Source organism: Vulpes vulpes, chromosome 1, assembly GCF_048418805.1.
Source record: "Vulpes vulpes isolate BD-2025 chromosome 1, VulVul3, whole genome shotgun sequence".
Classification (NCBI taxonomy): domain Eukaryota; kingdom Metazoa; phylum Chordata; class Mammalia; order Carnivora; family Canidae; genus Vulpes; species Vulpes vulpes.
This window is the reverse complement of record NC_132780.1, coordinates 85789801-85817184: the sequence shown is the minus strand read 5'-3', so window position 1 is coordinate 85817184 and position 27384 is coordinate 85789801. Positions and strand designations below refer to the sequence as shown.

Genomic DNA, 27384 nt, shown 5'->3' with positions numbered 1-27384 from the left:
TACAGATCCGTGTGAAGATATCAAGAAAGATGAGACAAGTGAAGCATGGTGACTGCTGAAATTAGAGGGAGACTCTTTGCCCCATTGGACAGTTGTAGTGAATGACCAGGAAAATAAAGATGGTGACATTTCTGTGTGTGTGTGTGTGTGTGTGTGTGTGTGTGTGTGTGTGGTGCTAGTAGAAGGAACTTTTTTTTTCCTAAGTGCCAACTGCAGTTCTCTACCAAAACTGAGGTCTCCTTAGAATAAAGCTTGATTTTTGAAGAGGGGTGTGTTATGTGTTGCTTAGTATTTTTGAATCATTTAATTTGTGTGAGCCGATCCACTTCCCCTTATGTGTCTTCAGGTGTAGTTTTTCCCAACTTCAAAAACCATAATTAGTCTTATTCATGATCGTAAAATTTGTGGTTATGGTCCAAGCACTGTGTTACCAGTGGTTCTCAGCCAGGGGTGATTTTGCCACCCCTACCCCTCCACCTCACCCCACACCCCCCTCCAGGACATTTGTTAATGTTCGGAGATGTTTTTTGGTTGTCACAACTGTGGAGGGAAGGGGGTATGCTATTGGCTTCTCATGGGTAGAGGCCAAAGTCACAGCTAATGCATAAGACCTCCCCCACAACAAAAGAATTTTCTGACCCTAAATGTCAATACTGTGAAGGTGGAGCAATATTCGATGAAATATTTCTCATCTTTTCAAAAGAGCAGTGCTTTGTTTTCAATTTAAATCTAAGATGTAGTTAAGAGAAATTTACAGGTGAAGATTAACCCAAAGGTTATTAATCTTTTGACTTCCAGAAGTGTATTTTGGGGTTAGCTAAGTGTGTGCCAGTATTTAAATATGGAATTTTTTTAAAATATGAAATTTAAAGAGAATAAAGAGTGTTCCAAAACACAAAAGAGAGTCCTGTGGCTATAGTAATCCAGCTTTAGGCTTTAGTGGGTTGTTATACTAATGTAGCAAACCCAGGCACTTAGAGTGGCCAGTTGGAATATATGCCAAATTCATTCCATGATAAATAACCAATATTTAGATTTTTTTGTTATCACAGTAGCAGATTGATAATGTCCAGCTATTCTTTCTTTATTTTTTAACTACAAGATTGTTGATAGTGTGTGTATTTCCTAACTGTGCAACTTCTTTATTGAAATATGTTTTTTTTTTTATTATAAAGAAAACTTTTACTCCTTTATTTGCTTTGCTTTGAAAGCATTGCTTGTTACTTAACTACTTACAATTCACTTAGGAAACTTTAATTTTTCACCAAAGCTAATTACAAATAAATATTCTTTAGAGGTTAGCATTGTTTCCCTTCAGTGACCTGATGTACAGTTTTCTAGCCATTTAAGTTCTATTTGTCTTTAAGGCATGAAGCACAGTAGGTTTTTGATTCAGTGTGTTGGTTTAGGATGATGTTTCTTAGGAGAAAAGTGATTGATTTGTTTATTTTTAAAATGCATTTTTAACTATATAACTAATACATAGAGGCTGGTTGTTGTGAAGAAATTGAATAATAGAGAAGTATTAGAGTGAACATTTAGAGTTCCCTGCCCCTCCCCCAATACCATTTCCTTTCCTGAAGGCAGCTAATATTAATAATGGGTCCCAAGAAGACACAAAGAAATGGGAAGACGTTCCATGCTCATGGATTTAAAGAAAAATTTTGTCAAAATGTCTATACTGCAACCTACACATTTAATGTAATCCCTATCAAAATTACAACAGTGGTTTTCACAGAACTAGAACAAACAATTCTAATATTTGTATGGAATCACAAAAGACCCTGAATAGCAAAGCAATCTTAAAAAATAAAAGCAAAGCTGAAGGTATCACAATTCTGGACTTCAGGTTAAATAACAAATATAGTAATCAAAACAGTATGATACTGACACAAAAATAGACACATAGATCAATGGCACAGAATAGAAAGCCCAGAAATAAACTCACAATTACTTATGTTCAGTTAATCCTCAACAAGGCAGAAAAGAATATGCTATGGGAAAAAGACCATTTCTTCAACAAACGGTGTTGGGAAAACTGGACAACATGCAAAAGAACGAAACTGGACCACTTGCTTACACCATACACAAAAATAAATTCAAAATGGATTAAAGACCTAAATGTGAGGTCTCAAACCATAAAAATCCTAGAAGAGAACATAGGCAGTAACCTCTTTGACATCAGTATAGCAAGTTCTTTCTAGGTACGTTTCTAGGGAAACAAAAGCAAAAATAAACTTTGAGACTACATCAAAATAAAGAGCTTTTTGCATAGCAAAGGAAACCATCAACAAAACTAAAAGGCAAACTATGGAATGGGGAAAGATGTTTGCAAATGACATATATAATAAAATGTTATTATATGAAATACATAAACTTAAAAAACTCAACACCCCAAAAATGAATAATCCAATTAAAAATGGCAGATGATATGAACATACTTCTCTCCCAAGAAGTCATCCAGATGGCCAACAGACACATGAACAGATTATTAACATCACTTACATCAGGGAAATGCAAGTGAAAACTGCAATGAGATATCACCTCACACACCTGTTAGAATGGCTGCGCTCAACAACACAACAACACAAGGTGATGAGATGATGTAGAGAAAAGGGGGCACTGTGCACTGTTGGTGGGAATGCAAACCAGTGCAGCCACCGTGGAGAACAAAATGGAGTTTCCTTAAAAAGTTAGAAGTAAAACTACTCTATGATCCAGCAATTGCATTACTGGGTATTTACCCAAAGAATACAAAAATACTAATGCAAAGGGATAATGTACTCTGATGTTTATAGTAGCATTATTTACAATAGACAAGATATGGAAGGACCCCAAGTGTCCATTGACTGATAACTGGATAAAGAAGATGTGTGAATACACACAAACACACACACACACGCACATACACACCGTGGAGTATTACATAGCCATCAAAATGAAATCTTGCTATTTGCCATGACATGGATGGAGTGAGAGAGTATAATGCTAAGCAAAATAAGTCAGAGAAAGACAAATACCATATGATTTCACTGGAATTTAAGAAAAAAAACCAAATGAGCAAAGAGAAAAAGAGACAAACCAATTGTAGAGTGCAAACTGATGGCCACCAGAGGGGAGAGGGGTGAGGAGATGGGTGAAATAGGTGATGGGGATGAAGGAGGGCACTTAGGATGAGCAGGGGGTGATGTATGGAAGTGTTGAATCACTAGATTAAAAAAAAGGGAACTTTCTGGGGGTTAACAGATTCCAGTCCAAAAGAAAAGCTCATGAATGTTACCAATTCTAATAATTTTTTTCACCTAATAGAAATGAATGATGTTGGAGCTCCACGAGGGTGGGTTGGTTGGTTATTATTTATTTATTTATTATTTATTTATTTATTTATTTTCATGAGGGATATTTAAATAGCACACAAATGTATGAGCTTGGAGTGTGAATCCCACTACTGCTAATGATGGTGCCTTTCATTGGCACAGCATACTTCAGCTTCAAAAGTATTTCATAGCTACGTGCTTACTTTTTTCTTCCATTCTGTGGTACTTCTAAAAACATCTTGTTGTTTGTTGGTGTGCAAATTTTAGTTTTCTGTTACTTGTTGGCAAATAGGGTTTTTTTCATCTGCCTCTATTTCCTTTGTCTTCATGGCTGGTTTCGCTGTACAGGTGGAGATTTGGCCTGCGTATTCATATTCAGTGTTATAAGTTCTTAAATTCTTTTTTTATCTATACCATGCCAAAGTAATGACCTAAGTTCCTGTACTTAGGAATTAAAATGTTAATTGGTATTTTAAAAACTACTTCACAGAAAATCCTCCCACTCCTTCCAGGCAGCAAAACATTTAAAAATACATGAATATTAATATTTTCATTATTGATTTTACTTGATTTTTTAATGAATTATGGGGATTAAATATTATAAACTTTTAGGAGGCTGGTTGTATATCTCTCATCACCAGTAATGGTATCTTTGCATTTGGGAGCTATGGGTGTTTTGTATTGTTTGTTGCTTCTTTTTTCTTCCTCAAGATCTGTGATGTGGTATAACTGTAAATTGTGAAACAATTCATGAGGCCCACACAAAACTCTGTCTTATGTTTATCACCATTTCTATAGCCTCTCCCTGCTGTGTTCAGACTCCCATAGAGTCCCTTGCCCTGATAATCCCATTGCACTCTAAAGCTGGCTCTCATTTCCAGTCTCTTCCCTCTCGAATTCATCTTCCCCCGTGGTGCCAGAGTTCTGCTTCTGGAAAAGATCTGGTTGGCTTTGCCGTGGTGATAGGGTGCATTCACATCGTCTCCTAGCTCCTGCTTCCTCCTTGCCCTGAAGCCCTTCCTGCAGTGCCACCCCCTGCCTCTCCCCTCCTTCATGAGCTGAGTCTGGCGAGGAAACAGTGTCTTGGATCACCAAAACCACATTGGACAATTTCTCCGAAATGTCACTTCCTTGCTAGGAATTCACATCTTCTTCTGAGCTCACCCTTTAAGAGTAAGCTTGTTCCACAGTGTTCTGTCTTGCTCACCACCATCCCCACGGCTAACTATTCCCTCCTCTGTGATTCTTCTACACACTGTTGACACCTTCCCAAACCCTCATCTCAGACCAGCTTTTATTAAAATGAGACCTGTGTGTGTCTCTCCTCCCCCAGAATGGAGTTCTTTGACTACAGGAGCCTTGTGTGGCCAACAGCAAGTAAGTGGATGTGAAGTAATTGCTTTGTAGGTGCCTACGGACATCTCTACAGATGCATTTCTCTCCTGAGGTTGGATCTGTAAAGTATAGATGGACCACACATCTATGGAAGGACCCTATGTCATCAGATCCCTGCAGTCAGTCGCTGACCAGTTGGATGGGCTCTGACCCAGGGTGTGGAAGAGGCTATGCCGGAGCTCTGAGACATTGCAGAATCTGGCTTTGAAATTACTGTAGAAAGAATTTCAGAGTAAACACACATTGGTCATATCTTGTTAAGAGTGACCTGAAATATGGCTGATTTAACTCTTTCTAGGTAATATATGATTGATATAGTGATCTTATAAAGTTTTTTCTTTTCTTTCTCATTTTGAATGCATTTTAGTTTATTTTTTATTTTTATTTTTTTGCATTTTTTTGCATTTTTTTTTTTTGCATTTTAGTTTAAAAGGGAGTATTGGTGCATTCTAAACCTTAGATTTAAGAATTCTTCTTAGTTTCAGGTAATTAATGTAGTGATGTCATCATGGCTCTTCCCTATTAAATGAAGGGACACTTTTTAAAGAGTGTTTTTGAGGTGCATGAGTGAAATAGAAACCTCATTATGTTAAATTACTGTTTTAATTCTGGTTTCACACTTCTTGCCTCTCTCTTGGGTTAGAAGTTGCTTAAAAAGCTGTGGACATTCCAACAGATGGGGAAGAGCAAAATGAAATGCCAAGAATTTAGCTGTCAACAAAATCTTGGGAGGTAGTTGTGTACTTTGGAATCCCATTGTCTTAAATCCAGAGCTCCCAAGCTTCAGATTTCCTCCATCTCTAGCTCAGGGGTTAGGCTGGGAGATAGGGTGTTTTAGGGTTCAAGGAGTTATTTTCATGACCTTGCATTCCTTTTATGTAACCAGCAGCATGTATCGCCCATCTCAGATATGTACAAATCTGTGCTTTTGAGCAGTGATGGTCAGTGTACAATTTTGGCCCTTCTAAAACTTGAATTTTTGATACTTTGGTTTTCAAAATACCCTTAGTCATTTTATATTTGTATCAGAATTTGCGAATATAAATAAGAATGAGAAATGGTTGCCCTAGGTTAGTACTTACAGTTTATTTACTTTGTGCATATGAAGTAATGGCAGATATTTATTTTAGAAGTTTACTGGGATTTTAAAATGTTTTACATTGCTTCAAAAGAGATGAGGTCCCCTAAAGGAGAGAGAACATTAGAAATTATCCAATTCTTATATATATATTAGAATATATATGACATATATATAATTCAGAACATATATGTAATATATAATATATTATTCAGAACATGTAACATATATAGGTAATGTATATGTGTGTATTCTGCAAATGGATGGAGGTGGAGAAAAAATACTTGTTATTGTACATAGAAACTCATAAGTGTGTAAGCTGAGTGATTTTTTAATGTGCAGAGAGGTGCTTTTCATGGGAGCTCTTGCACTTTCTTTGGAATTTCTTTCTTGTATGATTGATTTAAAGATGAGCAGACACCTTGAGTATTTTTTTTTAAGCATAGGAAATACTTGCCACAGGTAGACTGAGACAATATTGTCTTTCTGGGGAAAGAAGAGGTGTTGGAGGGTGGAGCAGAGCTCCCTGTCTCCCACACTTACCTGCACACAAGCTGTAGCTAGTATTGATCTTACTAATCTATTAACCCTTCCATATGGTGTGGCCACAGGGTGGAGATCCTGTGAGAATCTGCTGCCACCAGGAATTTCTAAAGTTCAGGCCTTCCCTCATTTACTGGGTTTCCTTCTGCTGAGCTGAATTCAGAAGATCTAGTAGTAGCTCTTCCAAACAGTTGCTTTTAAACACCAATAGAATAGAACAAGGATTAATGCTGGCAACAGTTAAAAACATTACATTGATTCATACCAGCATGTACTCTCCCTGGCCACTCATTCCTAAACTTGGAAGTGGTAGCTCTTTATGGGTTCATCTTGATAATAAAGCACTTGGTTTTATAGATCTTAGTAATAATAGCATTTACTGCATGCCTGCTTTGTACCAGACCCTGTCCAAACATTATCTCTGTTTTTCAGAACAACCAGGCGAGCTGGTTGTTATTATTCCTATTTCATAGATGAGCTGCTGAGCCTCAAAGAAGAGAAATTAGTTTCTCAAGACCTTGTGACTGGTGAGGTGCTAACCTTCGTACTCACACTTTTGTCTTTCTTTCCATGGGTCCCACTGCTTCTCTTAGAAGTTAGTGTGGCCAGGATTACATGAAGGATTTTTAGTAGAAAACAAATTGTCAGATTCTTGTCTCTTTCTTTTGTTACTGTTGGGATGATCAATTGGACTTCATGGCTTATCTGTGTCTGTTGCTTTCCTCTTTCTTTTTTCTCATGTTGAAGTATGAGAGAAGGAACAGTTGTGTGTGAATTGTGTGTGCTCCCCTGGGTCTGTGTGTATCCGGCAGAGGGAGGAAAGGAAGGGCGTTGATACCATTCCTCACATGCCAATGATGGATTGTTGAGTCTCCTCACTTCAGTCAAATCAGATTGTGATAAAAAACTTCTGTAGAGTGTAATGCTTCCCTACAAATTTCAAAAATCCTTGGCCCAGAAGACCATCAGCTTTTTAATTCACAACTAAGAGTTAATGAATTGCCAAGGTACACAGCAGCAACACTGCTTTGAGTTCTTAAGTAGTTTAGAATGGAGAGTAACCATGCAGGATGTGCCAGGTTAAATGGACAGTTTTAAAAAAAAGTCCTCCATGAACTCTATAGATACATTTGTACTTTCTCTCATTTTGTACTTTTATCTTTTTGTATCCCACTGCCCCCTGCCTTGGGTGTGTCTTACTGAGTAGTCCAATGTGGTGAGATCTTAGGACGAGGAGCAAACACAAAGAGAGAGATGTCACCAATGAAAATAATACATTAGAGGAAGAGTGCATGAGCCTGTGAGAACAGTGACAGGCTAAAGAACAGAGGGAAAGACTTGCGGTAAGCACACAATGAGACTGAAAGGGTTTTTGAAGCTGTATTTGGAAGCATTTGCAGAGTGCACAGTTGTCAACAGGGGAGGCTAAAAGGCCAAACAAGTGCATTTTGCTCCCCGTCTTCATTAGAAGAGAGCCCTGTAAATTGGGAAGTATCAGATGGTCATTATTGATGGAGTATAAGTGCCTCGATTAGGAGTTAGATAGGAAAACCACCCCAGGGCCTACAGATGCCTAAATCTACATCCCAAGTAAGGTGGGAATTTTACTTTCCGTCTCCTGGCCACATTCTACATCTTATGAGAAGTTACCAGAAAAATGAAGATGGATGAATGTCCTGATTTGTGGGGAACATTATTTTCTAGAAGTTTAAGACCTGAAGTAAGCTTGATGCCAGTTCCTGGCAGAGCTATAGGTAAATGACAAACCAGAGATCTTATGTGTGCTTAGGAAAGAAAGTGACAGTTGCTAGGAATCATCGTGGACACCACTGAAAAGCCTTGCCCAGACTTCTTTCCTTTAATTACTGTGTTTACGTATTTATTTTTTGGAAGAGGGATACTACATTATTAGATACACAGATTCATAATCTCACATTTCACGTGTGCTCATTTGGTTCAAATAATGGGTCCCAAACTCATTTTTGGCAAGTCTTGACTTCTTTGGTAAAGTATTTGAGAAATCGTTTCCAATCCTTTAAGAAGGAGGTGGCAAGCTGGTTAGATGTGTTATGTAGATTCCCATATTTTGAAAACTAAGCGAAAGCTTTGCAATTAATGAGTGACACAAGTCGTCTTGGTAGAAATGCTCAGGTAGTCACTCTCATTGGCCTTGGTTTTCACCAGGAAAAAAACTAAAAACCCAACAACAAAAAAATCAAAAAAAGAACAGCCCACTGTCAGATTTGCAGATAAGAGGAAGCCAGGAGGAAGAGCTGGTTCAAAAGTGGTGAGACTAAAAATTTGAATCATTCTGTTGGCTTCTTATTATTATAACTACTATTGTTGACATAACAAGGGAAAACATAATATTTATAAATATCAAGTGTTGAATTTATTCCAGAAGTCATTTAAGTAATATGAGATAAGGGAAATGTAATTTTGAGGTAGTTTTGGCAATTTTGGAATTCTGGCTAACCATAAATAATACTGTGACTAATATACCTATAAACAAAGGAAGAAACAAAAACAACCCTACAATAAGAAAAATAAAACTTAAACAGTTTTAGATGGCATTTTATGAGTGTAATAGTCATATGTGAAATAGGTTGTATTGTTACTATTTATTCCAGTGTTATAAGGAGAAGAATTATTGGTTCTGTGTGGTATGTTATAAGGACATTCAAAACATTGGTGTAGTTTCTTGAGCATGTTGATGAGTGTGATGAGTACCATACCTGGATCTCATGCCTTAGAGACATCCTAGAAGGAATCCGGAATGCTTAGCCAATTGGAGACTAATGGAAGACAACAATGGTTGCTGAAGGTCATTTTTGAGCAGGATTGTAAATGTATCCCCATTCTTAGGGTTGAACAAGAAGCAAAGAATTGACAGGATATAAGGGAACAGATTCAGCTCCATTTAAGGGAAACTCACAAGTGAGACTGACCAGTAACAGAATGGGAGGTGTTGGGAAGAAATGACCATTGCTTTGCTCTAGTACTGGAGATCAAGTTGGATATACCTATTGGTGTTAGTGGCCCAGTTCCAATGTTACTGTCTCTCCTTCTCTCTGCAAAGTGTTATCTTTCTCACTTGTTTTTGAGCTGCAGCACCATACACAGTTAAGATTGCAGTGGGTGCCTAGTAAATATTGGAGGAAAGGATGAAGCTGAGTGGTAGGACTATCCGGGGTTCCTAGGTAACAAGGTGTCCAACAGCAAAACTAAGAGCAAGCAATCTATTGTATTTATTTATTACTCCAGGATGCTATTAATTTATTCCTGCTTTGAGTAGCTAAGTTTTGGAGATAGTCTGTTCTAACTTCTGTGAGAACCAAAGATTTTTTTGTAGCTGGTTACATCTAGAAAAGCATTTCCTGTAATTTGAATTTTTAATCATTGATATTGCTTGCGTTTTAGCAAAGTAGCTTGGTTCGCTGTAGAGCATTTTGAAACTTTGAGAATCATCACCCGACTGTCATCTCTTGAGGATTTGAGTCAGTCATCAAGAAAATCAAATTTGGAAGATTTTTTATTTTCAAATTTGTAAGATTTTTAAAAAAGAAATACAATAAATGAAAATGATGCTATCAAGGTTGTGAAACGTTGCCTTTATTTCAGTAGGAATAGATCTTGAGATGCAGTAGGTTGAGTGTCACTGAGTAATTTCCCCCTCTGTTATTGTGTTCTACTTAGGCTGATTCAAAAGTCATTGAGAAGTGGATGGATGGTGTGAAAGACTTCATGAAAGAGCAGGCTGTCCAACGAGACGCTGAAGGGCTACAAAGTCAACTTGACCAGTGTTGTGTGAGTTCTGCTGATTTAGGGACTCTGCTATAATAAATAACATTTCCTTCTTCTTCTTCTTTGTTATTTGCTATTATTAAAATTGCAAGAATATGACATGACAATAAACCGAGATAAAATATCTCTCATCATAAACCCTTTTTTTGGACTTTCTAGTTATTAAAAGAATGACTGGTTATTCACATTTTCATTTTTGGCTAGGGTTATAGAATTTTGCATGGAGAGAATAAGAGCAATTTTAATTCATTAGGAGCTGCTATTTCATTTTCCAATGATAATTTTAGTGTCATATTACCAATTGTATATTGCTCTTACTATGCCATACGGTGAGACTTAAAGAAAAACATATTTAATGAGTAAAATTGCTGATAATACTGCATGCAATTTATATTTGGTGAAATCATTAGGCCTCTCTAAATTAATTGGGAGTAGTATTCCCTGCTGAGAGTCAACTATATCCAATCTGATTTGGCAGATGGCTATATGAAGCACCCAGGTGGAATGAATTTCTCAGGGCACACTATTTCTTAAGTAGTTAAAAGTACTGACTCCCAAGCATTCTGCTTTTATAACATTTTCAGGGATGCAAGCAGAGACAAATTAAAATTATGGTACCCACTTATATTGGAATGAACTCAATATGGGCTTGTTTTATATTTCAGGGCTTTGTTAATGAAATAGAAACAGTGGAATCATCTCTGAAAGACATGAAAGAAATAGAGACTAACCTTCGAAGCTATCCAGTTGCTGGAATCAAAACTTGGATGCAGACAAAACTAGTTGACTACCAAACCCAATTGGAGAAATTTAGCAAGGAGGTAAGTTTTTCAACTTTGCTATCTGTGGTTTTTAAGAGGCAGATTGTACCTTCTCTTCAGTGATTGAATTGATTTTATAGCCCATCCAGTTTGAAAAACAGTGGCCTAGAATAACTATAGCATGGATGCCAGGTTGGGGCAAAAAATGGATTTTTCTTTTAATTAAGGGAGGGTACCAATTGTCCAATTTGGCTCCTTGGGGCAAATGAGCTTGGCATGTTCAGCAAAGAACTAGAAAGGCAGTGAAGCTGGAATAGAATGAAGAGAGCAATTAGCAGGTGGGTAAGGTCTGAGGTCAGAATGTAGGTGGGATAAATTGTATATAGCCTTTGAAACAAAATTTTAAAATTTTATTCACACAAAGCAGAGGGTTTTGAGCAAGGAATTGACATTATCATATGAGTAATTTGCTCCAGGAAAGCCAGAATGAAAACAGACTTATTTAAGAGGTTATTGCTGTCTTGGTCCTTTAGACTAGAGAGATAGTAGTGGAGGTGATGAGGAATGTTAGGTTTGGACTATTTTGAAAATAGAGATAGGAGTCTTGTAATGGATTGGACATGTGATCTTGGAAAGGGAATGAATAGTTCAGGACAGCTGAGGGTTTGCTCAGAGTTTCCACTTGAGTTGTACTATTTGCTGAAATGGTGAGACTCAAAGAAGGGAAACTTTTCTGTGAGAGCAGGTGGAACAGTGATTTCCATACTGGAAGAGTTAAGTGAGATTATGAGGCCTGCAGATGGGGCTCTTCAGGACTGACTGCTGAAAAGAGGAAAGGGTAAGTCCAAAGATGCTGAGAAGTTAGAGTCAGCCAGTAGAGAAATGCCAGGAGGCTGTGAGGCCCCAGGGCCAGGTGTAGAAAGCTCTCCCTGGTGCCCATCTTGAGGATTGCTGAGGTCAGGGAGAACTGAAAGTCAGGCTTTAGATCTGACAAGATGGAGGCTTTAAATGGCCTTGAGAAAAGTAGTTCCAGTGGGATGGGGGGAAGAAAGTCACATTGGAGAGTCTTGAGAAGAGAATGGGAAGTGAACACCTGGGGCAACAAGTATAATCAACTTTGAGGAATTTCTCTATTCAAGGGAGCAGAGAAATGGGGTGGGTGTGGGGACCTGGGGACCCAAAGAGGTGTTTTTGTAATTTTTAGAAATAAGAGATATTACAGGTTATTTGTATGCCAAAGAGAAGGACCTCACTTAAAAGGAGAAAATAATGACGCAGAAGAGTTTGAGAGAAGATAGTTTCTAGAGGGAAGTCTGCCCTATGTGAGAGTGATGAGGTCCACTCTCTCAGTGAAAGAATTGCTGTTGGATAGTTTCTCCAAAGTAATGGAAAGAAGATAACCAAGTATAGTAGGAATGTAGTGTAGCTCTCTTCTGATTGCTCTGCTTCGCTTAGTGAGGTTACACAAAGCTGACATGAGTGAGGAAAGGTGAGAATGGGAGGAGAGGGTGAAATACAGGAATGTTCCACAGACAGCCCTTAGATGGTCTACATCTCTTCATGCAATATTTGTTGGTTAATGTTTATGTAGGAAGAATTTATATTTGCATTCTTGAATATTTTGTTTTCATTGTTTTCCTCCAAATTCCATATTTTGAATATGTTCAAACTTAAAAGAAGTTTGAAATAATGGTAGAGGGAGCAGCCATATACCCATTCCTTAGTTTGCCAGTTGTTAATGTTATACCACATTTGCTTTCTCTCTCTCCTTCACTCTCTTCACACACACATACAAATGCGCGCACGCACTCACGCTTTTCCTAAATGTACCTTTGACAGGAACTTGAAACTATCATTATGCTTCATCCCTAAATACTTTATCATGAATATTAAATACTAAGTACTTATGTCATGAATAAAGACAGTCTTCTGTCTACTACAATACCATTGCCACACTTAAGAAAATAATTTTATAATATCGTCTATTCTGGCCAAATTCTGATTTCTCTAAGTGTGCTATAATCTGATGGTTTGTGCATGAGTTTATTGATATTTGGGGGAAAGTAAATAAGGAAAATGGTTTGGAAGTATCAGCAAGGAGCAAAGAAAGTGACAGATAGGTAGGTAGGTACATACATACATAAAAACATGGATATTTAGGGCAGCCTGGGTGGCTCAGCCGTTTAGCGCCACCTTCAGCCCAGGGTGTGATCCTGGAGACCCCGGATCAAGTCCCACGTCGGACTCCCTGCATGGGGCCTGCTTCTCTCTCTGCCTGTGTCTCTGCCTCTCTCTCTCTGTGTCTCTCATGAATAAATAAATCTTAAAAAAAAAAGACATGGATATTTAGATCTATGTATCTATCTACATATATACATACATACAGATATGACAACTTGGACATAATTATGAATTACCATTAATTCACTGTATGAGAGTAAATATATGGGAAAATTTTAAGTGTCCTCAGCAAGAAAGAAACCATGTGTTGTGTGAGCAATTATCTAAAAGCAGTTCCAGACTATTGTGTTCCGTTGAGGAATATAAAGGTTGAAGAAGTTTTGGACAAATATAATGCTGCCAAATTTTTATTTTGCTAAGAAAGGATAGACATATAAAGTCAATCACCAAATAAGACAATCTAATCTCATATGTCGTATTCATGATATATGAAACATGGAACATTTTAATGTGAAAAAATATGAGGTATATAATCTCAGGATAATTAATTATGGTTTTTGAGTCTCCCCCCCCCTTTTTTTTAGTTCATTACAGTGTCTTTATTTGTCTCTGGATCTATGAGAATTATATAATTGACTAGTGTCCAGAAACTACTAGTGAGGAGAGTATTCTGGAGGTGGAACCCAAGGGATCTGTATTTATATATATATTTAAGAACAGCCACTCCACTTAAAGTGCTGATGAGCAGGACTTGGGAACCACGGCTGCATAGACTGCTGGCAGGAGGCTTCTGGGGCACCGTGCAGCTTCTGTTTGGTCTCTTTCTATTTTTATGTCTGTGATCCTGTTTGGAGAGTGAGAACAAGAAAGCCTCTAAGGATTCTCCCTTTCTCTCAGGAGAGCCGTCCTATTCCTGTGCTGGCTTTTGGTCACTATCAGCTTTGCAGCCAAGCAAGCCCTGGCATGGTGACCACAACTCTGAGACTCAATTTGAGTGGGAGGAATAGTGAATAATGAAGCCAGCACTGGGTGATCTCTGTGGGATGGTGTCTACTCTCACAGTAGAAGTCCATTTGTGGTTGGAGGGAAAATCAGACAAAACCTTTTCCTAATGTAACTTTTTTGCGTCTGTGTGCAGTACAGAAGTATAGTAGATTATAAAAACCAAAATTTTGTACAGCAGTGTTTTATGGGAGAAAATGGGCATTTCAGTTGCTTCCAGGTTTTTTTTTTTTACTATAAACAATGTTAAAGTAAATTTCCTTAAAATATCTGCTTTTTTTTTTTTGCTATAGATTAGATTCCTTCCTTTGAGATTACTCTATCAAAAGTTATGCATTTTAAAAATTATAGTAGATATTTCCAGATTAGATAAATATCTGAAATGTGGTACAGAATCCCAGTTATAATTATTGTTTTCATTGTTGCTTATATTCCACATCATCAGCACAAAATGTATAAAGGATTTTATCTGAAACAAGACTCTTAAACAAGACTCTTTGTGGAAAGTTATCACCATGTCCTTAGATATTAGAAACTAGAACTTGACATTTCATGTTTTAGCATTTGTTTATTCGAGTGAATGGCTTTTCCTTTCCAGATTGCTATTCAAAAAAACAGGTTGTCTGAAAGTCAGGAAAAAGCAGTGAACCTGAAGAAAGACTTGGCAGAGATGCAGGAGTGGATGACCCAGGCAGAGGAGGAATATCTGGAGAGGGATTTTGAGTACAAGTCACCAGAAGAACTAGAGAGCGCAGTAGAAGAAATGAAGGTGAGTCTGGGCCAGTGTCAATAGGCTTTATAGCTCCCTTTCTCCCTTAAATATGAATGAATGAATGAATGAATGAATGAATGAATGAATGAATGAGTGATTGAACCAATCTATCTTCTGTAAAGCACAATATGTACATATAATCTTTCATAGTTGGATTTGAAATTGGGAAAAATATGGAAAGATAGGTATTATGATCATAGGAGGAAAAGGAAGCCGAGACTCCACTTGTTCAGTTTGGCCCATGACTTGAATCTATGAAGGCCCCTGAGACCATCTCTTCCATTCGAACCTCAGAGAGCCATAGAGAATGACTCAAAAATTTAGTTTTATCATTTATATTCAGTGTTTTGCAACCATCAGCACTGTTTCCAGAATTTTTAAAGAAGAGTTGTCTTTTGTTAGGAACAAGGGCAACATCCCAGTTCAGTTGTGATTTGTCTTCATTTAATCAAATGTATTCTTCTGTTAATTCATGGGAAACCCATGAATATCAAAATTTTTTTAGAGCAGGTAAGAGTAGCAGTAGGAACATTGTCAAGGGATTTTATAGGAATTGGGTCCACAGGATGGATTTCCTATAAACTTATATCCTTGTGTCAGTAGTCTTGAATGCTTTCTTTTTTTGTATAGTGAAAGAACTGGGCATCATTCCCAAATTTCTAACATTGCTTCAAGTGTCCTTCAGTGTTCATGCCAAAGGAGATAGTGTTTTAAAGGCTCTTTCTTAAAAAAATAAGATTAAGCCACACATTGACTGTTTTATGCTGAATTTAACTTGCCTAAAAGTATAATTAAAGCAAAAATCTCTGTGTAGCAATTTAAAAAAAGGATTATTATTTCATCAACGCATTATTGAATATGAATCAAGTAAATATGATTAAGGGACTTTTACTGTACTTGTATGTAGTGTTTTCACTGAAACATCTTTTTTTAGGGTAGTTTTTTGGAAAGCTTTTAAAATATTCAATATGAGGTATTTTAAAGGTAGCCTACCACGTTAAGAACCATCTTATTTAATTTATTCTTTTCCCTTATATTATTGACATTGTAGTTTTGTGGTTTCTTAAAGTCACTAGGGATGAGAGCTTGGAGAAATAAGTTTAAAAACCTTGATTGGGCAACATTCTATTTATTTGTTTTTATTCTTCCAAACCATTATGATTTTAAAAACCACTCTACTTAATTACTATACCACAACCAGGGGAAATTTAAAACCATTAAGTAGTGAATAAAGCTGAAAGGAAAAGGGAAAAACTGTTTTGGACTGATTTTCCTGAAAGTGAGACTTCATGCCTAGCACAGAGGGAGAGTCAAGAAAGAAGCTATTTCTAGATTAGATTTTCCTAGTATAACTTCATCATCTTCGAAATGCTATTAGTTATCAGAACCATAGCTACACCCATGTTCCAGGAGAAAAAAGATATGTTTAAATTACTTAAATTACTTTTAAATGACACCTCTACTCCATCTCAGTTTTTGTGAGAATTTATTTATTAAAGTTTAATATGCTTAGACCTCTACTGTTTAATTAAAACTATCTCACTTATATTCTTATCATGAGCCTAGATTTTGAAAATACTTCATGTCCGTTACGGAGGGGTGACTTAGGTGTTCACATTGCTTGTTATTAAATGTAAACGTTATGGTTAGCATTCTTATTTGAAAGGTACTCTCTGTAGTGATTATTACCTAAACACTGTCCCATTTCGGTAGTTAGAATCTTGTTGGCATTTTAATTTTGGTTTAATTATCTTTTTAAAAAAAGAAAGACATTGGTTACTGAGAAAGGGAGACAGTTTTCAAGTTCATCCTTTCTTGGAACAGAGGGCAAAAGAGGACGTGTTGCAGAAGGAGGTGAGAGTGAAGATTCTCAAAGACAACATCATGTTACTAGCTGCAAAAGCGCCCTCTGGTGGCCAGGAATTGACGTCTGAGCTGAATGTTGTGCTGGAGAATTACCAACTTCTGTGTAACAGAATTCGAGGAAAGTGCCACACGCTAGAGGTATGTTATTTTATTAGTGACATATTTCTGAGACCCAACTCTGTAAAGTATTGATCATTTCCATATCTTGGAAAAAACTCGATTTTTCTTTTCTGGGATGAGATCATAAGGGAAAAGTCGTTCTTGGATAACAGGTGTATAAAAAGAAACTGGGGATAAAAAAAATTGGAAACCAAGATCCGCCTTCAATTAGTAGAAGGTTCTTGGGACAGCTGTTTTGTATCTTTAGAATTTACTTTTTTTATATGTGACGTCAAGATTTTCATATTTCAGATGATCTGTAGGGTCCGTTCCAATTCTAAAATACTAGAACAATGTAATGTGAGCCTCTCCTTCGTTTTGTTTTGCCTGGTTAGTACATGGAGGTGAATTGAGGTTCTTTTATTATGATTGGTGTCTGAAGTTAGAGAATCACCTGACAGAAGAAAGAACAACTTGCATGTGTTCGTATTTTCCTGGACCATTTTCTCTCTCCTAGGCTGTTGAAGATGTAGATGTGATTCTAGTTTTTTTTTTTTTTTTTTTTTTTAATTAAGTTTTTACTTGCTTGTTTTGACATTATTGTGACTTTTGTTGCATCTTACTGAAAAGATTTAAGAAGCATTTCAGTTTATAAACAATATAATTGAAATTCAGTTCAACCTAAAATGAATGTATTGTGGTAAATCCTAAAATAGTAAACAGTCACAGCTATGATATTTAAATTCATTCAATACTTGCTTGTTCAGAATCTATTTTGTGCTAAGATAAGTATGTATAATTCAGACTGGTTAATGAGAAAGCTGTAAGTCAAAAAAACCTCATTCCTTAATGTTAACATACGGCTGGTCTTTGAACAATGTGGGTGGGAAGGCGGGTAGGAGCACTGACCACACCTAATGTCTAATGTCACCCAGTCAAAAATCTGTTTATAACTTTTGACTCCCCTAAAACTTAACTACTAACAGCCTACTGTTGACCAGAAGCTTATTGATAACATCAGTGGTCGATTAACACGCATGTTTCTTGTATCATACTGTATTATTACAATAATAATAATGTAAGGTAAGAAAATGTTAAGAAGATTATAAGAAAGAGAAAATACATTTCTAGTACTGTACTGTAAAAAAAAAATCCATGTATAGATGTATCCACACAGTTCAAACCTGTGTTGTTGTTCAAAAGTTAGCTGTATTGTCTAACATAAAATACCTGAGGTTACTCAATTGAGAATTTAAAATTTAAAATTCTGTAAACATAATATGTAATATTATGTATGCCTAATCTTGAGACCTAGTGAATGATCTTAGACTTGAATTTTATGTAGTTTTTTTACCCATATTTTTGTTTTCCTATGTATTTATAGCCAAAATAATGACTCATAATATGTGTAAATAATGAACAAAGTCCCCAAGTTGCCATAAGCTAATAAAAGACCAGTATGTATTCTGTGTCATTTCTTCAAGTTGTGTTTGTGACCCAGAGGTGAAAATTTGAGGATGAGAAATAAAATATGCATGTTGAAAATTTGGAATTGCTTTGAGAATTACCTTGGAATTAATTTGGCACAATTACTTTGAGAGAAAAGGAAAAATGCCAATAAAAAATGATAAGAGAGAAGAGATGAAGCTTTGATATCTTTAAAGGGGGAAATTAAAAGATGAAAAAAGAAGTTTAAAAACTGAAATGCTCTTAAATGATGTCCAAGATGACTAAGGAATCTTGGGCAGAAATAGCCCAAATTCCTAAATTAGAGTAAGAATGCTTTTTTTTTTTTTTTTTTTTTTTTTGGCAGTGTCCAACTTTATTTATTACCTTGATTATTTCTGGATTCCTTAAACATTTTTTTTTATATCATGACACATTTCAAACTTCTAGGAAAGTACAGATAGCACTACTATCACCTACATAGCCTGTATAACCTACGTATCATCTGTGTAAGTATCCTTCAGATACGGCTTAACATCTTGCCCTATTTTTCCAGATCTTGTTTTCAAAATAAAACAAATTAGCATTACAGGCTGTTTCCTCCTTTTCCATCTCATACCATCTTTCTCAGTCCCTCTCTCGAAGTAATCATTATCCAAGAGTTGGTATATATTCTTCCCATTCATGTTGTTATATACTTAATATATGCGCTTATACTTCAGTTTATCAATTGTAATACCAATTGCTAATATGCAAACCTCACCGAAACATACATAGTGGCTTACAAAAATAGCCGTTTATTATTTCTTATGATGCTGTGGGCTGATTTGGCTCAGCTGAGTGGCTCTTTTGCTCCATATGGTATAGGACAGCTCACACAGGTAGCTGCATTCGTCTGGGCGTTCAGCTGGGGCATTCACGATGTCCTCTCCCGCTGCAGGTCTTTGTCCAGGCTCTCTGTCTTACGGCTTCTCTGCAGCAGGGCAGCTGGATTTTAGGAGGGAAAGAGCAGAGGCTGCCAGTCCCCTTAGAGACTAGGTCTACAGTTTGGTAGAGCATAACCTCTGTAGTATTCTTTTGTTCTAAGCAGGTTGCAAGGCCAGCCCACATCCTAGTTGGGGAGAAAACAGTGTCGCCACTTAATGGGAGTAATGGCAAAAATGTGTTGTGGTTATTATTGGTCTGCCATATTTTGCTCTCTGACCATAAATCAGTTACGTTGTTCCCTCAGGCAAAATGCATTTAGGCTCTCCCAGGCACGCCCAAGGTCATATCCAGTACAGCATCAAGCTCAAAATCAGTGTATTGTGATCTGCATCAAGTTCAGATGCAAATGTAGCTTCTTGAAGCAGTTTCTTCAGGCGCAGGTGTGTGGGAGAAGTGCCTCTGGATCTGGTGACCCTGACACAAAAAAGATAGGTTAGCTGCACCTTATAGACCCAACATACCGTAGCGGGATGGGCACAAGAAAACCTCAGTGGACATTCCCATTCAAAAAAGTTGGCAGAATAGAAGGCAAATAACAATCACTGGTAATGGTGACTCTGAAATCTAATAATAGTAATTCTGGAATCCAGCCAGGTGCATATGTGTGGGGTCATTGTGTCCTACTCCAGAGGTAGGGCTGTAGTGTGATTAGGGACCAGTTTGTTTCTTGGGAGTGCCTCTCTGGAAACCATCCTTTTTTTCTCTGTAGGAAATAAGGTTCTGCTGGCAGCTGAGTAGATCTTGGTCTGCTTTCTGTCTGTAGAAACTTGGAGGACTAGACACCTCTTTTCCCCTGTTAAGTCTTAGCTGGGTTGGCAGGTTATAGCAAGGATTAAATACACTTCATGGCCTGTTTCTCTATGACTTGTGAACTAAAAGTGGTTTGTATATTTTTAAAAAGGTGGTTCAAACACCAAAACACATACACAATAAACAAAAAAGAATCTGGGACAGAGGCTAAACGTGGCCTCTGAAACCTAAAAGATTTACTGTCTTGCCTTTTATAGAAAAATTTGCTGCCCCCTGACCTGGTAAACACACTCCCTATGAAGTCCTGGAATATGCCTTCTCTTAGTAAATGGATCTGAAAAAGGCTCTGTGCTGAACTCTTTCTTCTAAATTTATCAATCACATACGCTCATCCTGTATGGGAAGGGGCAGCCTCTCTCATAATTTTGCTTCTAGAAAGTGCAGTATAAAATTTATCCCTCTTCCCACAGAACTCCCCTTAGGAATAGGAGATAAATGATTGGGACTAATAGAGTGAGTGTAGTCTAACTCCATTTGGTTCATTGTGATTCTCTTCATATATAGACACATTCATAGGAACTTAGGAAAAAATTGGAGAGAGTATACAGCAAATTGTTATATTAGTAAGCTCTCAGTTGGAATAGTGTAGACCCCAGGGAATTCTAATTTCCTATATAATTATTAAAAAGTGTTGTAGTATTGAGTATATTTTATCTTTCTATTAAAAAAACTAATAGTTTTTCCCTCTTGGTTTTTTTCTACTAAATATATAGTTTTGTTTTCAGCATTTAAACAGATCCTTGGAGTTTAGTGTACAGAGGGAGGCAACTTGTTTTTCTTTGTCTTCTGATCCTCCACCAACTGGTCTAATTTGACTTGTTGAAGATTCTTACTTTTGTCACTTAAAAAAAAGGATTTTATTTATTTATTTGTGTGAGGGAGACAGAAAGCGCAACAGAGAGCACAAGTCGGGAGGAGAGGGAGAAGCAGACTCCTGCTGAGGAGAGAGCCCACGTGGGGCTGGATCCCAGGATCCTGGAATCACGACCTGAGCTGAAGGCAGACACTTAATTGTCTGAGCCACCCAGGCACCCCTTGTTTTTTCCACTTATTTGAAATTCCACCGTCATCAGTTTCTAAATTTTCAAATATACTTTGAATGAAATTGTTATTGATTAGGGACACTGTGTAGTACTGGAGCTGCATTGCATCTGAAATGACTTCTTATATAATAGAGCTTTCTTCTTCTCACTTTAGGAAGTATGGTCTTGCTGGATTGAACTGCTTCACTATTTGGATCTTGAGACCACCTGGCTCAACACTTTGGAGGAGCGAATGAAGAGCACTGAGGCCCTGCCTGAGAAGACAGATGCTGTCAATGAAGCCCTGGAGGTGGGCATCTGTGTTGCGGGTGGCGATTCTTTTCATTGCAGTGAGGCCAAATGAGTATTCAATGAGGAACACGGTGCTTGATGTTGACAAACGCATTTGCTTTCTCCATAGTTTTCAGCGTAACTTCCGTTGCCTGAAGTATTTATACAATCATGTATGTTTAGATTATTGGTGACCCACTAATAATCTAAATAATCAGCCTTGTGGGTTGGGTTAGCTGTTTGATAATTAGTACATTTTAGACATTAGTACACTTAGTGAGGCACTCTAGTGGTTTTCCAACTTGTTTTTACCATTCCCCAGATAAAACTCTGCCTTCTGTTATTTAGTTTAATTGCTCTCTTGTTTCTTCATAAAGTTATTTTTGCTTGTTCGTGGCAACTGCTGTGTTTACAGTAGCTCTTGCTCTGTTATCTTTCGATATGAAGAGCTGGGGACAGGTTAGAGTGGTTAGTATTTGACGCCCAGGATTCTGTCCTAGGAGCTTGTGTCCAGGTCTGGGCTTGAGCGCCACAAGGCTAAGAAATGGACCTGCTATCTCATTGTTTCCAAGTTACCAGAACAGCATGTGGCACACGATTAACTTAATACTTGTTTCTTAAATGAATTAAAATGTGAAGAGAGTAGATTTGCTTAAAATAAAAGAGGAGGAAGAGGGTACATTTACTTTTAAAATGGAAAGGACACAGGGTGGTGACTGAGTAGATCACTGGACTGAAGGTCAGAAACGAGTCCAATGTGATAACTGAAGTCTAAGAGCCAGACACTAAGAGAAAAGATGTTGCTTCTAAAGTAAGATAGAGAAGTTGAGAGAATACGTAAAAGTATGAAACGTTTACTTTAAAACGTATTTTTCTAATATGAGAACTAAAATATGTGCTTTCTAGAAATATGAAAAATAGAAGTTAAAAAGCAAGTAAAGCACTTTTAAACATTTTGGTATATTTTTTCCTTATTATTATTATTATTATTATTACTATTATTATTATTTTCTATCCATACTGGAAGGCAGTACATTATAGTAATGGAAAAAAGCCTTTGGAGTCATAAAGTTGGAATTGTAGATCATCTTTTTACTGTGTATTTTTGTATTTATTCTTTGTGAGCTTCAGTTTTCCCATCTGTAATATGGAAATAGTATTTATCCCATCTAGCTAATTCGATTTATGAATATAAAAAGTGTATATATAAAACAGTGCCTAACATTCTGTGTATGTTGTAGAAAAATGAGTACCTGTGTTTAGTGGTATAGTCAAAAAAAATTTGAGGTAATTTTGCTTGTATGTGTTTTTGCTTTTAAACTGTGCATCAAACCATGAATTTCTCTATAATATATATATTATATATAATATATAATATAATTAATAATTACTAAAGTTATTTTTATGAAATTCTAGTAACATGTATCATCTTCATTCATAATGAGTTTTCAATTTTAGGTATTTATTAATACCATGATGGATATTTTGGTAAATTAATCATACCTCATTTCTGATCCTGTTCTTTAGGTAGATTTCTAGAGAATGGAATTACTTATTTTAAAAAAGTAGACATTTTTAGGATCCTGGATACAGTTTGCCTCAGTAAATGCATATTTTTCCCCTTTCCTTGTCTAGTCTCTGGAATCTGTTTTGCGACATCCAGCAGATAATCGCACCCAGATTCGAGAACTTGGCCAGACTCTGATTGATGGGGGGATTCTTGATGATATAATCAGTGAGAAACTGGAGGCTTTTAATAATCGATACGAAGAACTGAGTCACCTGGTAAGAATTGGGGGACACCAGGGGTATTGATAGGTCTCACGTTATAGAGCTGACCTCAAGAACTTTTACTGAGGGGACAAGTTGGGGTGTTGAGGACATTGAAATACTGGGGGGGAGGGGGGAAGAGTAAACTTAACACTTACAGAGCAAGCAGAAGTTTGATGATTAAAAAACTCTATCTTTGAGATTGTTTCTACTTAAGAACTATTTAATTTCCTTTAAGGATATTGTAGCTGTATGTAAGAATAATAACTCATATTATCCTAGTAAATATTAGGGCCACCCGAATTTCACATAAGTTGCTGTTATAAAATGTCATTGTCTCTTAGACACACATCCAGAATGTATCACAACATGCACGTTCATATCAGTAAGTATAGAACAGAGATTATCCTTCATAGGAGGGTTGGATGGATATTACATGTTTTCAAACACATATTAAATAAGGATTGATGTTTAAGTTATGAATAGTATCAAACTTACCCCAAAAGTGCAGCACATAGTGGTTCAATACATATGCCAATATGTAGAATTTGAAACTGTGGGAAAAAAAAGAGATTTAAATGTTCACTCTACTGATGGGCAATCATGTTATATTTTATATAGTTATTGATAGGCTTATTGTGGACTCCTAAAAATGCCTAAATTGGTAATAAATGACATTTTTATTGTCTCTGTTTAATGTTATATGGGAAAACTTCACTGTTTCCTTTTTTTATTGAGATATAACTGAAATACAACATTGTATTACTTTGAGGTATACAACATAATGATTTGATATTTGTACACATTGTGAAATGATCACCACAGTAGGTTTAGCTAATATCCCTCACCATACATAGTCACAATTTTTTTTCTTGTAATGAGGACTTTTAAGATCTACTCTCTTAGTACTATCAATTTGTTCTTGTATCTATGAGCTTGGTTTTCTTTTTGTTTGTTTTAGATTCCACATATAAATGAGATGATGTGCTGTTTGCTCTTCTCTGACTCATTTCCCTTAGCATAACGCCCTCAAGGGCATTCTTATATTTTGTCATTGTATATACAAAGAAGTAAAAATTAGTAATTCATTGTAAGGTAAATAAGAGACTAGAAGAATCTTGTCACTGTTATCTTTGCTAGTTATTATTTATTTACAGTGTAGGCCAAATATACTGCTTTTACATTCTGTTTCTTTCTTGGTGACCAGAATATAAGGGTTTTCTTATATTCAGCTCTTTATATTTGTGCTGAGAAGCTAATGATTTGATTTTTCCCCTGTGTAGGCAGAGAGCAAGCAGATTTCTTTGGAAAAGCAACTCCAGGTCCTACGGGAAACTGACCACATGCTTCAAGTCTTGCAGGAGAGTTTAGGGGAGCTGGACAAGCAGCTTACAACGTACTTGACTGATAGAATAGATGCCTTCCAAGTTCCACAGGAAGCTCAGGTACTGCCATGGATTTTGAGGGCTTTTGAGTTGTAAAAAGAGCATATATAATTGCTTCCTTACCCACAAGATAACTGGCCCCTCTTGCCATTCCAAACAGAGTCATTGAGAGAAAGATTGACCTCATTTATGGGGCAGTATATGGGTTTTGGAGTTCTTTTACTTTCTCTGTGAGACCTGACAAATGTTAAAAGAGTATTTATGAAGTTGGGAAAGTTCCTTCTTTATAAATAAGCAGTGAGCATTAGAAATGACAAATGCAAAGATCTTAATTTTATGTTCACATAGTAGTCCTGCAATACAGGAGGCCCGTATTATTATTAAACTTTTTAGAGCTTGTATACTGGTCAAGATATTCTTATGTATTGTGTGACTATCCAGAACTTTTAATAAAGAAGACGTTCTCCCCTTTCTAATCTCTTTGTTGTAGAAAATCCAAGCAGAGATCTCTGCCCACGAGCTGACTCTGGAGGAGTTGAGAAGAAACATACGCTCCCAGCCTCCGACTTCCCCAGAAAGCAGGAATGCCAGAGGAGGAAGTCAGATGGATGTGCTACAGGTGAAGAGGGAGAGCAGCTCCTTTTCACTTTTTGATGCATTGGGTTTAAAAAAAACAAAAAACAAAAAACAAACAAAAACAAAAAACGAGAAAGAGCCAATTACTCGTATGCTTTTGCTCTTCTTTATGATGTAAACAGTGGGATGGAGATAATGTATTGGAGGTGCATTGCATCCTGGGCAAGGCAGCAGAAACAAATTGTTGTATGGGTGGAAACTATTGAATCTGATTTTATAATTGCATTGAGAAGAGAGAGAAAGCTAGATTTAGAAGTTATCTTTCTATAGATATTTCCATTAATGCAGCGCCTCTGGCAGTTCTGGTGTGACTGGTGCATGGGGTAGCCTGAGAGCATGGGACGCAGACCACCTAGTTGTTTCATGGTGGATGCAAGATTGACTTTGACTCTGAGCTTGCTTGGAAGGGCATTTTGAGTTTTAGGTTCCTAAGCTATATCTTTCAAACAGGTGAGAAATTTTGCGAAGTTTTAATTTCAGCGAGGCCAGCTTAGCTTTTTATTATGTCTTAGACTGATACTCTGTCAAGTAATTCATGACATTGTGCTGTGTAGTTCACTCAGGTGATTGGGTAGCCTCTGTTTCTTTAAGGAATTAAAAAAATTATTTATTTATTCATGAGAGACACAGAGAAAGGCAGAGACATAGGCAGAAGCAGAAGCAGGCTCCCTGCAGGGAGCCCAATGCAGGATTAGATCCTGGGACCCTGGGATCATGCCCTGAGCTGAAGACAGATGCTCAACCACTGAGGCACCCAGGTGTCCCTTTAAGGAATGTTTTTATTGCTGCTTTATCTTGTAGCTTTTTAGTGGTGTGTATTGTACTAATATCATCTGCTGAGAGAGATTATCATTCTGATGTGAATTGCTTCTTTTGTTCATTTCTGGAAACAGAGGAAACTTCGAGAGGTGTCCACAAAGTTCCAGCTTTTCCAGAAGCCCGCTAACTTTGAACAGCGCATGCTTGATTGCAAACGTGTGTTGGATTGTGTGAAAGCAGAACTTCATGTTCTGGACGTGAAGGACGTGGATCCTGATATCATACAGAACCATCTGGACAAGTGTATGGTGAGGCCATTGGGTGGCTAATGTGTTCAGTGGGTTTTTCAGCAGCTAATATGGCCTCATCTAGTGCTTACATACATGCTTTAATAATTACTAGTCTATAGTGAGCTAAGAATAGAGTTTGATGGTGAAGAAGAGGTTAAAAATAAGAAGTGTGGTCCTGTCCTTCAAGGACTGAGAAGATATAAAGAGAGACAGGTAGGAGAGAATAAAATCAATTATTACAATGTAACAAGATAAGGAAGCTGGAATAGACATGTGTATAACATGATTTAAAAAACAAGGGTAACACATCTTAATCACAGCATGAAGTTAGGGAGATTTTGACAGAACGTGACTAATAAGTTAAGCTTTAAAGGATAAGTTTGAGTCACCTAAAAGAACCATACTGAGAATAGATGTCAGGAATATTATAGTGTAAAAGAAAATCATTCTTAAAGAAAGTAAAACTTTGAATTTTAACTTAAAAAAAGTTTAAGCCTAAAATATGACAGAAATTATACTTAGAATGAATGTCAGGAATATTATAACATAAAAAAAGTCATTCTCTAGGAAAGTAAGATTTTAAATTCAAGTTTAAACCTAAGATGTGAAAGAAGAAATTATTTATAAGGCCTTATTACTATTTTAGGCTTGAACATTATAGTGCAGTTGAGTAGAAATTTAAAAATAATGTGGCTAAGTATACACAATCTTACAATTAGTCTTCTCTTTGAGGAGAATCATGAAGAAACTTAACATGATACTTGTTAAGATGAAAGTCTGGGGAGAGTTTTTTATGCTTTTCAAAATTGCAGTCTCTTTGTTACACACTGAAGTTTTATGTACTCGAAAGCTGGAATGGGTAGAAGAATAAACAGGGTAAATTTGTGGCTATATAAGTATGTGTGTTTGTGAAAGTGTGTATGTTTGCATTTGTGTGCATGTATGTGTGTGTGAGTGTAGATGTAAGTATTTATTGATTTAATGAAACACAGAGATCAGCAGAGTAAGCACTCTCCTTGACCTTGTGTAACTTAGTCCACTGGTTCATTATTATGTGACAACGCCACAGGAGATGTTTCAGGTCAAGATCATGGTAGACAGAACAAGAGAAGTTACCCAGATAAAAGCTTTTTGGTTTCAAGGTAACTAGGATGAGGATAGCTCTGAATT

At 36.8% G+C, this 27384-nt stretch overlaps 1 protein-coding gene across 9 annotated transcripts in view; it reads left to right on the top strand.

Moving 5' to 3' along the window:
• UTRN (utrophin) overlaps nt 1-27384 on the top strand; it is a 497326-nt gene that overhangs the window by 161643 nt on the left and 308299 nt on the right. For all 9 annotated transcript variants that reach the window (XM_025997956.2, XM_072719084.1, XM_025997957.2 and 6 more), the window contains 9 exons: nt 10030-10140; nt 10803-10958; nt 14680-14850; nt 16678-16857; nt 21259-21393; nt 23010-23159; nt 24428-24589; nt 25020-25148; nt 26059-26232. In XM_025997956.2, coding sequence (XP_025853741.2) covers nt 10030-10140; nt 10803-10958; nt 14680-14850; nt 16678-16857; nt 21259-21393; nt 23010-23159; nt 24428-24589; nt 25020-25148; nt 26059-26232 — 1368 coding nt within the window. The remainder of the gene's footprint in view (nt 1-10029; nt 10141-10802; nt 10959-14679; nt 14851-16677; nt 16858-21258; nt 21394-23009; nt 23160-24427; nt 24590-25019; nt 25149-26058; nt 26233-27384) is intronic.